General features: G+C 39.2%; 1 protein-coding gene across 2 annotated transcripts in view; it reads right to left on the reverse strand.

The window, feature by feature from the left end:
- fam184ab (family with sequence similarity 184 member Ab) overlaps positions 1-13,363 on the reverse strand; it is a 212,807-nt gene that overhangs the window by 62,462 nt on the left and 136,982 nt on the right. For both annotated transcript variants that reach the window (XM_047388056.1, XM_047388057.1), the window contains exons 11-12: positions 5,957-6,118; positions 4,961-5,082 (exon numbers count right to left, since the gene is read on the reverse strand). In XM_047388056.1, coding sequence (XP_047244012.1) covers positions 4,961-5,082; positions 5,957-6,118 — 284 coding nt within the window. The remainder of the gene's footprint in view (positions 1-4,960; positions 5,083-5,956; positions 6,119-13,363) is intronic.

Raw genomic sequence — 13,363 nt, forward strand, 5'->3', positions numbered from 1 at the left:
AAGCACTGAAAGTGCAGCTTGGTGCTATGAAATTCACGTAAGATAACACATTTGCATGTTTTTTAATATTTTGCTTCTATAGATCAACATTGTTGAAAGATTTTTAAGCAGAAGGCTCTGTTAGGCAGCAGACGTTTGCAGGAAGATTTTTCTGAGGTTTTGGAAGATCTTAAAAAGTTCTTCTGTTGAGTTTGGTCGCATTTGACCTATAATCTGTCTAGTTTCTGACAGTTTTTGGAAGAATGTTTTTTGGCATCTTTTGTTGTGTCGATGTAAGCAGAGGAGAGACTATTTTTTTTGTTGGGTGGTCAAATATGAATATGCAAATGTACAAAATAAAGACGAGAAGAAAGGGGAGGGAACGGGGAAGACATGCAGCAAATGTCACCTGGGCCTGGAGTCGAACCCATGACGGCTGCGTCGAGGACTGAAGCCTCTGAATATAAGTCGCGCGTTGTACAGCTGCGCAATTTGATAATTTGTCCAAAGGTGTATTAGAAAGACTAACTTTTTAAAGGTTTTTAGAAATGGTAAATTTTTTAATCCTCTTAAACCATACTAGGTGAAAATCACCGTATCTTTTGTTAAATTAATGAAAACTGGGGTCTCAGGGGAAACTGGGGCTATGAAACTTTACACACCATGTCTGAAATGTTTATCAAACACAAGTTACATGAGAACGGCTTGGACTTTCACCATGTTTGCTCAGTTCCCCATAAGGAAAAGAACCTTCTGATGTTCAAATCAACAAGGTGGACTTCAAATCAATAGACGTGATAATTACATTTTATTTGATGTCAATGTTAATAGCCAAATGTCTTGGGACAAAAAAATCAGAGTTCCAGAAGATAAAGTGACCATAATCTGGTGTCTGATTTGATAGGTTGATTAATGCAACCTATCAAATCAGCTTTTTAAAGATGCTTTTTAATAACCTTACTGAAAAATCATGGAGACCTCCTAAAATGTTTTCTGTTGCATTAAAATTCAAGCATCACTGGATATAATTCTGGCATAGAGGGCCTGAGTGCATGGTACTAATATAATCTGCTAAAATGTATTGCTGTCTGAGTAGTTCTTTCCAGTATTGATATTGCAATGACGATATATTTGGAGTAAAATGCAAAGTATTAAATAGTTTAGGAAGACATGAGGCCACAGGCAAATAGCATTGACTTCCCATTTGACAGTGTAGCAAACACAGTTTAATCACCTCATGACCCTGTCATGATCCACCTGAGTTATGTTTTGGTTTCCTTCTGTGTGTTAATTTTGGTAATTTTCTTGTTTGGTGCATATCTCAGTTATTCTTTTATGTTTTTCTTTTACTGATTTACTTTAGTGTTTTTGTACAATTTTGTATTATTATTCTGTTATCCTTCCGTGTGTCTCTTTCTCTGCTCTCACTCTGCTCTTTACTCTAATCTCCCTAAGTTCCCTCAGCCTTCATTGGTCTCAGCTGTTTCTCATACTCACCTGATTACCCTCACCTGCTCTCCAAGCCTTTTCTCCCCACTGCCCCCTGTATATAGCTGCATGGTTTTCCCCTCTCATTTGCTAGCTTCTTCCATTGGCTTCCCCACATAACTCATCATGCGGCTTTTGGGCTCTTATCTGCAGTTTGGTCTAGCTACAACCTCCACATTTCTGACAGACCCAGGCTGCCACAGCTTCGACAATGCTGCATAAGCGGCATAAATCTAACATGCCATCTACAGCATATGGGTGTGAATGCTACAAAATGGACGCAACTGCAACTTAAATATTGCAGCAATGAGCCAATAGTAACATCACTTGTAATCTACGCTATGTGAACAATTGATACACCTGCCTGTACTAGTCACTTAAAACTGAAAGTGAAAGTGATAGCTTGACCTACTTTCTGATTAGTTTAGCTAATTGCGTGACCAGTTGGGGGCACTCATAGAGCATTTAAATTGTATTCCCTGATGGTCAGTTGATCCTTTAAATGCAGCCAGTGATGTTACGTCCAAAGTAGACTACCCAGTCCTAATGCAGTTAAACACTGTGAATTTCACACCCTTGATCCCGATACTGTTGGGACCAAGCCACGAGTAACAACATTAAAGGCCAGTAAGAACTTTTCTGGAACTTTCAAAATAAATTGCACTACCCTACTTCCAGCACAGTCAGGAACAGGAACAAGAGGGGTAACAGCAAACTTTCCGTGACATCACTGTTTGAATAAAAACCCCGCGTTCCAACAGGCGGACCTCTACCACGCAGATCCCCAGCGGAGCTGGAAGGAGGGACACAAAACACGCTAATGTCTCCTTGCGGGCAAACAGACATAACACTTCAAACTGGATCCAAGAGTGTCATATGATCACGCGATCATATGCACTAAGTTAAGTAGGAATTAATTGCTGTTTGTGTATCTGGTATTCATTCATGAATGGGGTAATTAAGGTACAAGCATGGCTTGACTTTTCTTTTTGAGGTCTACAGAAGCAAACTGTGTTCCAGAGAGTTCCCAGCAGAAACCCTGTGTTTACAACGCAGAGAGCAGCGGTTTTCTCATCTGAAGGAAGAACAAAGGTACTGCAACACAGCATGCCGCTCTACGTGCAGTTCAGCCTGGGCCGGCAGAACTAACCGCCCCTCCCCACAGCTACGGAGGTTAGCTGCAAGTTAACCCTCTGTTCAATGTGGAGGCTTTCCAGAATTTCGTCGCCCCGGACAACTTCTCCACAGCACAGTTCACGTAAGAGGTAGTGTTAGGGCGGAGAAGATTAGTTTAGAGTTAAATAATCTAAATATTTGTTTAATGATGTTTGTGTTGTTTGTGTTGAGAAATTCAGCTGCAGTAAGTGCTAGCAGACTAGCACTCAGCTAAGGGTGTGTTCTATGTTGTTTTTGTTTTTTTTAAAGTTAAGACATACTTTATTTAAAGGGTGGTTTTTAAACACAGATCGGCCATAGGACGCCATCCATGCCTATGCATTTCAACCCTTTTATTAGTAGTATTTTAAAAGTATGTGTTTGATTCTGGTAACCAGCTATGAGCTTCTTTTGTTAGCTCCAACCGCTAATGGCTAAGGACACGTTCTCGCCCACTTTATGAGTCAGTTTAAGATTATTTACCCAAAAAGGTTAGTTTCCAAACTAGGAAATAGTCAGTCAGTCATTTTCTACCGCTTATTCCATAGTGGGTCGCGGGGGAGCTGGTGCCTATCTCAAGCAGTCTATGGGCGAGAGGCAGGGTACACCCTGGACAGGTCACCAGTCCATCACAGGGCAACACACAAACAACACACTCATTCATACACCTAAGGGCAATTTTAGAGTGACCAATTAACCTAACAGGCATGTCTTTGGACTGTGGGAGGAAGCCGGAGTACCTGGTGAGAACCCACGCATGCACGGGGAGAACATGCAAACTCCATGCAGAAAGACCCCAGGACCTTCTTGCTGCAAGGCAACAGTGCTACCAACTGCGCCACCGTGCAGCCCAAGATATTAAAGTATTAATATTAAATATTGAATAATATATTCATAATCACAATAATACGTATGCACTAATCTGAACAGGAGAGCATTAAAAGCTCAAACAGGAGACAAGACTTGGTGTTGCACAAAATCACCTTCCTTTATGCACGTAACCGAAGTTTTTCAATATGCCTAAACACATGTCAGGATAGAAAAAATTGTGACAGCAGCTTAAGGATGCACTTCCAGTACTTATGTTGCATGTATCCTGGGTGCAGAATTTGGCTAAAGTTGTTTTTTGCCATGGCCTGTTTTTTTCTTTTTTCATACCTAATGATCGCCTAAGTATCTCGGACTGAGAGTTCAATGAGTGCCCCAAAGTGCCACTTTGAGGCACTCATTGAACCCTTAGCTGAATGATCCAGAAAACAGGGCAGACTCCCCTGCTGTTTCTGTCACTTCAAGCATCACTGCAGACAGAGCACAAGCATGGAAATAAATAACATTAAGAAATAAGGAAGTGGGAAGGTAACTGAGGGAGACACTGCTTGGCCGTGAACCCTGAAATTCATCACAAATTTACACCAAGATCTATAATGATGAAGTGAGAACATTTACAACCGAAAAGTCACATCAGTTCCACTTTCATCATAACACCATCCACAAATACCAAACACAACTCAAACAGCAGAAATGAAAGATGGACGCAAGCTGTATCTCTTTTCTCTGCTCATTTTCACCATTAAGGTCATATTACAACTGTTATTCCTGCATTAATGCAGTTTCAAATGTATTCCCTTTTGGCACCTTTCACAGCAGCAGAACATCAACCTGTATAAAGTTTGATTTAAACAACAGTGAATTGGTCATTTCGTTGACTTTTAGTCAGATAAATCTCTATATTTGCAAACATTTGTTGTTATCTTAAACTCTGTACTTCCGATGAGATTTTAAAAAAAGAAAGAAATTGCATGTAATGATACCTGTGGGGAAGAAAGATGAATTTCATCCATTTATCCTGGTATTTATTGCTTTCCAAAGTGGCTTTAACTTTAAAGGTACAAACTGGTTTTCAAGTATAAAACCTTTTCACCACTTGAACCATTTTTAAGCTGTTTAAAGTGTTAAAAACACTGAGTCATTTAATGGTTTCCATTGCAGTGCACATCAAGAGAAGAATCACTTTTATTCAGCGGCACTTTTTGATAACTTCTCACATCAGAGATCAAATGGTGGTTACAGAAATTTTGAGCTGGAAGGAGGTTAAGACTGGACTGAGGTGTGAAGCTGCAGAGCCCACCAAGGTTAATACACCTTTATGGTCTATACTGGGAACCTAAAGACCTGTGGGATCTGTCTGAGCATACTCAGTTGATGCTAGAAACTAAAAATGGCTGTGTCCTATATTTCTTACTGTATGCTTTAACTTATCACAAGACACACAGCAAACAGTCAGTCTCTTTTTTTTATATAAAACCCCTCTGATAGAAACCCACATGCACAGACTTACCGGAGTGTTTCGGTCCATTTGAGCTCCAGCTCCAGGGCCATCTTGTCCATCTTATGCTTTTCTTCTTCTTTGGTGGTAATGAGTTTGGCTTCATGGTGCCGTTTTTGGGTTTCCAGCTCTCCCTGAGGAACAAACAGATGGACCTCTTGGTGAGCCTTTGAGTTGTGAATTTATATTAATATTGATTATTTTTTCCTTTTTGTGTAGCATGACAGCTTTATCCAAAATAACAGTGACCTGAAATCCCTGCTAATGAATAGTTTTTTAACTCATTAAGACCTAATGTAAAATATCTGAGCCTTTTACTCAGGGTTTTATTGAGGTATTCTGAAGTCAAAGGAGCCTTTATAAGCTAAGTGGAAGTCTAGGGAAAACAAAAAGCCCTCTCTCTTTTAATTCAAAGGCTTTATATATCAGGACATAAACATTATCAGGTTCTAACAGAATTTAAATCTACTTCAATTGTGCAAAAACATGCAACAGATTCCACAGTTTTTATTTATTAACCAAAGATGAAGCCAAAACTGAAATATCCATGATAGCTGCTTCCATAGCATTTAATGGGAGTGGTATCAGCCAGGTTCAGCCAATTAAATGCATTAATTATTTAGGAACCAAGAAGAGTTTGGGCTATTTGCTGATCTAAAACATACAGATGTATTTAAAACAATGCCAAGGGATACCAGCAATTTCCTTTGAAAAGCAACTGTTGCTGCCCATCAACTGCCATCAAGGAAGTGTTAGACGGTTTCCAAACTATTTGAAGTCCATCACTTTCCTAAAAAAAAGCTTATTATCAAAAGGGAAACATTTAAGATAGCTTCCAATCTTTTCAGGAGTGGACATCCCACTAAATTCACCGCACGTTTAGACCGTGCAATAGTTTGAGGAATTGCAGCAACCCAAAAGCTTCATCTCAGACTCTGAAGGCCTCGGTTGTCATGTTAAATGTTAGAATTGGGTTTGGAAAGCATGAGGATTTGCATTGTAGCTAACCTGCAGCGCAGTCAGCAGGTTGCTGGTCTCTCTAAGTCGGGCCCGAGTGGCGTCCAGCTCCTCCAGTAGTTTATCCTGCGCCTCCTTCAGAGTTGAGATCTGCCCCTCAGCTGTCCCGAAATCCTGCTCTCCTTTCCGCACCTCCTGCTGCAGCCGAGACACCTGTATGAAGGTGAGACAGACATAATATCGCAGAGCACAGACTTGTCCTCAGCTGCACCTTGTGCTTTGTCTCAGTGCGGAAGCAACCTTGAAACAGCCTCTGCAATATTCTTTACAGTGAGGTGGCATTTTTATCAAAAATGCATTTAACAAAACTTTCCATTTAAAATGTTTAAATGTGCAAACCTTTGTAATTGTTGCTGACGTGCAAAGTTAATTTGGCAAAACATTAAATGCTACGCCTCATCTAAAAAAGTCATAGAAAAAAAAAACAACAAAAGCCTGTAGCCCAACTTTTCAAACTCACCTCCAATCACACAGAGCTGGAGTCTGGAAACTCTTCCCAAGTTTCAAAGTGAATTTAAATAGCTTTGTTCACACTCAGTCAGTGTCAGGTTAAAAAATAATGAGGGACTGTGAGCTGAGGATTTAAAAGGATAACAATGATCTATTATGTAAAATGCAGCCCTAAGACAGTTACTCCTGTTCAACAGCTAAAACCCTGAGGCTCCGTTTGGCTTTATAACTTCCACACAAGGAGATTTTCTACATTTTTTACAGTCATTTGGGTGAATAAAGGAAAAAAACTCTGATATTCATCTGATTTCTGACTGCTCAGGCATGTACAGCTGAAATCTGATATTTATATTCGTTTTACATATATATATTTAAATCTAAAAAGATTGGTTTTCTTACTGTCTAACATTAAATAAGATTAAACATTTCATGTTTGTGGTCAGACAGGATAACCAAAATTATTTCTATTTTCTAAATGCAAGAAAAACTAGAACTGCAAGCAGTCACGATCGGGTTCCAAGCCAATCCCAGCAACTCCGCCCCTTCCAGACTACCACACGCCCACATGACCACATTTTCCAAAGGGTCAGGTCAGATCTTGGTTGCAGAAGCACTCAGACCTCACAGGCTTAGCAGCACGCAGCGCAAATGCACTAAACTCAGCGGCGAGCACAGCGCAAACCACGTCCTGTCTGAAAGGCCCTTAAGGGATATTAGCAGCTATGGAGGAAGAAGGCGAGGGGAAAGACACGCCGCCAAGAAAAATACTGAACATGAAGCAGTCAAACATTCAAATTAAAATGTTTGCAAACACTGGACCAACATAATAATAATGTAGTCTTAATTAAAACATGAATAAACATTTGCTATTTACAATAACACAACAAAACTCGGTTCTTTGTAGCCAAATTTCTAAACCCAAACCTATTTACTAACCCTATTGCTAACATTACAAAGATCACATTTAGTTTTGCAATCTGTAAAAACAATATACAAGATTAAAATTATTTTGTAATGCTAAAATGCTTGTATTAATGCAATCTCAAACCTCACATATATCCATAAAAAAATCAAGTAATTGAAGCTGAAAATGCATTAATCACTTAATAAAGGTGATGTTTTAATCCTATTGAATTTGAGGCAATAACATTTTACATAAAAAACAAATTGAATTTTTTTCTTGCATTTTCTCTTTCATATATATTTTAAGCTGCTACACGAACACAAAAATTGTTATTCGAATAATCGTCAGAACAACCGATAGAATACTCGATTACTAAAATAATTGTTCACAACAGCCCTAAATTCAAAAATTTTTTTTTTTTTCACTCAATGATTATTGCCCTGTCACACTCACTCCCATTATGATGAAGTGCTTTGAGAAGCAGGGGAAGAACCACTTCATCTCCAAACTCCAAACTTGGAGAGCAAAATGGCCCTCCTTGGACTCAACAGCCCTCTGTGCAACAGGCTGATGGATTTCCTCACAGACAGATCCCAGTCCGAGGGGTTGGCAAAAACACCTCCAACGTCATCTTTCTCAGCACCGGCTCCCCCCCAGGGCTGTGTGCTGAGCCCACTGCTCTTCACCCTGATGACCCAGGACTGCCGTGCCAGTTCAGAACCAACCATTTCATTAAGTATGCGGTCGACACGACAGTGGTGGGTCTCATCGGGGACAACAAAGAACTGGCCTACAGAGAGGAGGTGAAACACACCTGGTGGACTGGTGTGAAACAAACAATCTAATCCTGAATGTCAACAAAACGAAAGAGATTGTTGTTGATTTAATGAAAAATCAACCAAGTCACACCCCCACCTCATCAATGATGCTGCAGTGGAGTGGGTCAACAGCATCAAATTCCTGGGGGTGCAGATCACAGACACCTTGACATGATTCCTCTACACCTCTGCTCTTGTGAAGAGAGCACAGCAGCGTCTACACTTCTTGAGACGGATGAGAAGAGCAAACCTCTCCCCTCCCACCTTCACAGCTTTCTACAGAGGGACAATAGAAAGCTGACCAGCGGCATCTCTGTCTGGTGTGGGGCCTGCAACGCCTCAGACTGGAAATGTGTAGAAACAGTGGTGAGGACAGCTGGAAAAAAAAAATCATTGGGAGAGAGCTTCCTTCCATCTGTGACACTGCTCGCAAACGCGGCCCAACCAGGGCTCAGACAATTACAAAAGACTCATCCGAACCCAGCCATGGACTGTTCTCCGTGCTGCCCTTTGGCAAAAAAGGTACAGAAGCATCAAATGCAAAACAACCAGATTCTGCAATAGTTTCATCCCCCGCATCATAAAACTGATAAATTCCCAATAATCCCTCCTCCCATACATACACTAGTCACTTTACATGGTCACTGTGAACTCTGTTACAATTCATCCAGCTGCTACAGATACTTACACTATTCATATTGCCCTACATAAACCTTTCTCTCTATACATAATTTTCTAACCTATTCATTATTTGCCACATTCCTTCCCATTGTTGCATATGTTTATTCACTAAAGCTAAGAAAGTGGAGCACATCACCCCGGTTCTAAAGTCCTTACAATGGCTACCCGTATCTCAGAGAATAGACTTTAAAATCCTTCTGTTAGTCTATAAATCACTGAATGGCTTAGCACCAAAATATATTACAGACTTGTTGCCAGTGTATGAACCACCCAGACCTCTTAGGTCTTCTGGCTCAAATCTACTCTGCATACCCGAGCCAGAACCAAACATGGAGAAGCAGCATTTAGTTCATATGCTCCAACAATCTGGAATAAACTCCCAGAAAACTGTAAACACGCTGAAACCCTGAGTTGCTTTAAATAAAGATTAAAAACTTATTTGGGAGTCGAGAATGATTAAGCTTAACTCTCTTAACTTTTCCCATTCATTTCCTATGGTAGTTCTTAACACTACGGATGCAATACACCTTTGCCCACTAGACTAATTTTGGGGGCGCTATTTCTTCCGTTTCAAAACGGAAAGGAGTCAGCGAATTTATAAGCGTGTATGCAGTGTATTGTCGTTCCTGTAGTAGATCATTTATATATTTTAAAACCATATTATACATTACAAATTTTGGTCTTTTTTCACTGTTTACAATGAAAAGGAAGCTGATCTTCCCTTGCAAAATTCAAGTCAGTTTTGTGAGAAAGGTTTGGACTGCAGTATTTGGAGCCCAGTTGTTGTCCTGTCCCACTAGACTGGAATAAGCATAGGTCACAGAAAATCCCAGAGCCTCACCACTCTGAGCAAACCCCTCCCTGTGTGACAGCCACAGACCTACCTGAGGAGGTGAAGATAGAGCTCTTAGCTCTGGTAAGCTTTGTGTTTGCTTTTTATTAGAGCTGACACATTTTAAATAATTTAAAAATATTTAAATACTTATCATGAACCAACTTAATTACTCATTTCAGGGTCACATTGCTTGTGCATGCGCTCTCAGCAGACAGATGACAGTCCAACCCTGCCCAAAGAAAGGTAAGTCACTTCACCTTTCATCTTTCTATGTTTAATAGGTTGATACACTCAAATGGAAAATAGTGAATTTACTACTACTTTGTTTTCTTTCTCTCAATCACATGTCCCAGTGGTACCAGCACTGCCTTTTGCACCCTCTCCACGTGCTGCTCGCACGGGTCCTATCAAGGCTGGTGGTCTGCTGTATGTCCTGGACCATTCTAGGTGGACACAGCAAATGAGGGATGCTATTGACCAACTCATGGCAAAGCATCATGGGAAAAAAGACTTTCTTGCCAAAGTTGATGCAGAGTATGCTGCTGTGGTTCAGGCTGCATCCACCAATCCAAACAGCCTCCTGCACCCTACCACTAAACAGCATATATCTCGTTATGTGAAGCACCTGAATAAGATGACAAACACCAGCTCGTCACTAAACACCAGTACAGAGAAGCTTTTGGAGCCTCAACAACTTTTGGCATCACCTCACAGAAGGAAGTGAGACTGTAGATGTTCCTGTGGTAACTATTCTACCTGCCACTGTTAACCCGCCCAGCAATAAACCACTGGATGCCCCTTTGACAGTATCAGAAATTGAGAAAATTGTCAAAGACATTGTTCAAAAGCAGCAGGATCAGCAACAACCACCTGCAAAAAAAAGAACAAGGAACTGTTTGGCTTGTGGCCAGACAAAGTCACGTTTCCGGGGGGATGGATCCAGTATTCATTTTTTTTTTACCAATCAGAAGACGTGAAATACTTTTACTGTTCCACTAAAGTCTATCAGACCTATACAGCAGAGGGCCTGGCAAATCCAAGAATGCCATTTGCTAATTTTGCCTGAACTCCTTTTTTCAGGAGAGAGCTTGAAGCTGCTAAGCAGTGCTCCACAGCCTCAAACCAGGTTAGGAAGGAACGAGAAACAAGAAAGGCTAAGGAGGAACATCCCACTGGGCGGCTGTGCAGATTCTGCCACAGGCCTCTCAAACAAAGACCAAACAGTCCACACATCCACACAGGTTTTCCTGGTGTGGCAGGAAAATATATTTATTGTCCTGCTAAGGTTTTTTCTCTGTACCAGGCTGAGGGGATGACCAGGGAAATGACGTGGGCAGAGTTCTGTCAGTCTTCTTTTTATGAGGTTGAGAAGAGGAGATGGGTGGTGGAAAAGGGCAAGAAATGGCTAGCTGATCAGACAGCCATTGCTCTATGTTCCATGTACATAATGCAAATATTCAGCCCTTTACATAACACCGTGTTCTTTACATGCTTTACTTTTTTCCTGTGTATTTCTATATAGAAAATTGTTATGACCTTTTACTATAACAAAAGTATTTTAAAACATGCAGTACAAGTTGCTGTGATTTGTATTTCTTGCTGTGACCTTTTAAATAAACATAATTAAACTGAAACCAAACTATTTTCTTATAGCTGTTTTCTCATTTAAGTAAAATATTGTGCATATGTGTATGATTCGTCAAAGGATTTATTCTTAATGCTTTATATAATATAAACTTTAATTTGGTTTTTTGTCTTAGCACTAATTCACAACAAAGGTACATTATAAAAAAAAAAATAGGGCCATTAGATATCCTGTCCAAATTCAATTCATTGTAATCCAAACATGCCATAACAGATAGAATCTGATTTGATTCTAATTCAATGCAAAAACTTTCAAAACATTGGATCAAAGAGTAAGTATTTATTTAAGGATATTCTTTCAATTTCAATCTAAAAATAAGACATATTTATTGTATAAAAACTAAGTTTCAATTCCTTCCATGACAGGGATTCGAACCCGCGTCAGACAGCCGGCACAGTGAGTGGTTCTGAACACTACGAATGCAATACACCTTTTGGCCACTAGCGTAAGTTTGGGGGCGCTGTTTCCTCCACGAGCGGCAGACAGTGAGCTTTCTGCAGAATCCATATTTCATTCAAAAATAACAAGGGCTGCTTCATTAAAAAATGTCCAAATTATTCCCAGTTAACTCTGTCTATACCTGCAATAATATGCATTGTTTATAATGTCCCTAGATGTAATGGGTTTCATAAAAAAAATGTGTTGGATTAACAGGCAGCATTGCATCTGATAGAAAAAAAAACACCAATAATAAGGTAAGATACACCTGGGACTGAACCATGAATCTGAAGGATGGGAAGCAGACAGCTAATCCACTACACTAAACACAGCCTGTAACAAGTGCCTAGACAGCACAGAACTTCCATAAACATACATAGTTTGTCATACAAATTGCCAAAATATTCTCATTTAAACCTGTGTATATCTACAATAATATATATTGTTTATAATGTTCCTATATGTAATAATCCTTGAACAAAAAAATGAAAAGGCTTTGTTTATACATTAACAACCTATAATGAACCAAATTTAAATATTCATTAAAAATCCATATTTTATCAAAGAATTCCCAAAATATTCTTAGATCTCTGTGACTATAGAAGAAACAATATAACTGTTTATTCAAGTGCCTAAATTAATTACCTTTTCAACCAAAAATTGTTAACCATAGTACTAAGCCAAATTAAAAAAATTATATATTCTCAGAAAACCATATCTATATGTGGAATGATATACATTGTTTGTCATGTCTCTAATTTAATGATTGTTTTAAAATAAATTGTTAACTATCATTTCAATGATATTAGTAATAATGACCAAAATTGAAAAATTCACGTAAAATCCATACTTTGTCAGAAAAATGTCAAAATATTCACCAAGAACCTCGTTCATATGTAGAATTTTTGCTTGAGTCACCACACTTTAATGAGTTCATCAAAATTAATTTATAATCACCATTATTGATTAGCATATCTCTTTATGAATTAATTGTACGCAAGTGGGAAATCCAAATTGAACAATGTTTATTGGGGATTATAGGCTTTGTCTACTTAAGTCGTGTGCAAAATTTCACGGCGTTTGGCCCAACAGAACTTGAGATACAACTGCTAGCTTAATTACCAAACATTGTACACTGTAGTGACGTGCTTTGAGATCGAGTTTTAGCTAAAATAGGTACTTTTCAGGATTATGGACAGAACATATCCTGAAGGTTTGAGCTCTCTAGGTACCACGAATGATTTTTGGGGAATTTCTTTATAAGTGAAGGCTCAGAGGTACATTTTTGCACATAAGTCACGCCCACTTTGCCCTATCATTACCATATTGATAACATATTCTCTAGGTGGTATCCTGAAGAAATGTACCAAATTTTATAAAAATCCATTCAGCCATTTTGGCTATATACATTTCTCTTGCTTATAGCGCCCCCTAGGCTTAGATCCCCCTGAAAATGAGTACATACCTACAGTTTGACCTTATGCACTACTGGTATGAAAATTATTTGTACATCTTAACCTATTTTCAAGTTAGGCCAAAAAACTTTTTTTTTTGCTTCAAAAAAGTTTGATTGCATATAATTCGCAAACCAAAAAATAATTTTGAAATCCGTTCCACATTGTTTTGT

Source organism: Girardinichthys multiradiatus, chromosome 15, assembly GCF_021462225.1.
Source record: "Girardinichthys multiradiatus isolate DD_20200921_A chromosome 15, DD_fGirMul_XY1, whole genome shotgun sequence".
NCBI lineage: Eukaryota > Metazoa > Chordata > Actinopteri > Cyprinodontiformes > Goodeidae > Girardinichthys > Girardinichthys multiradiatus.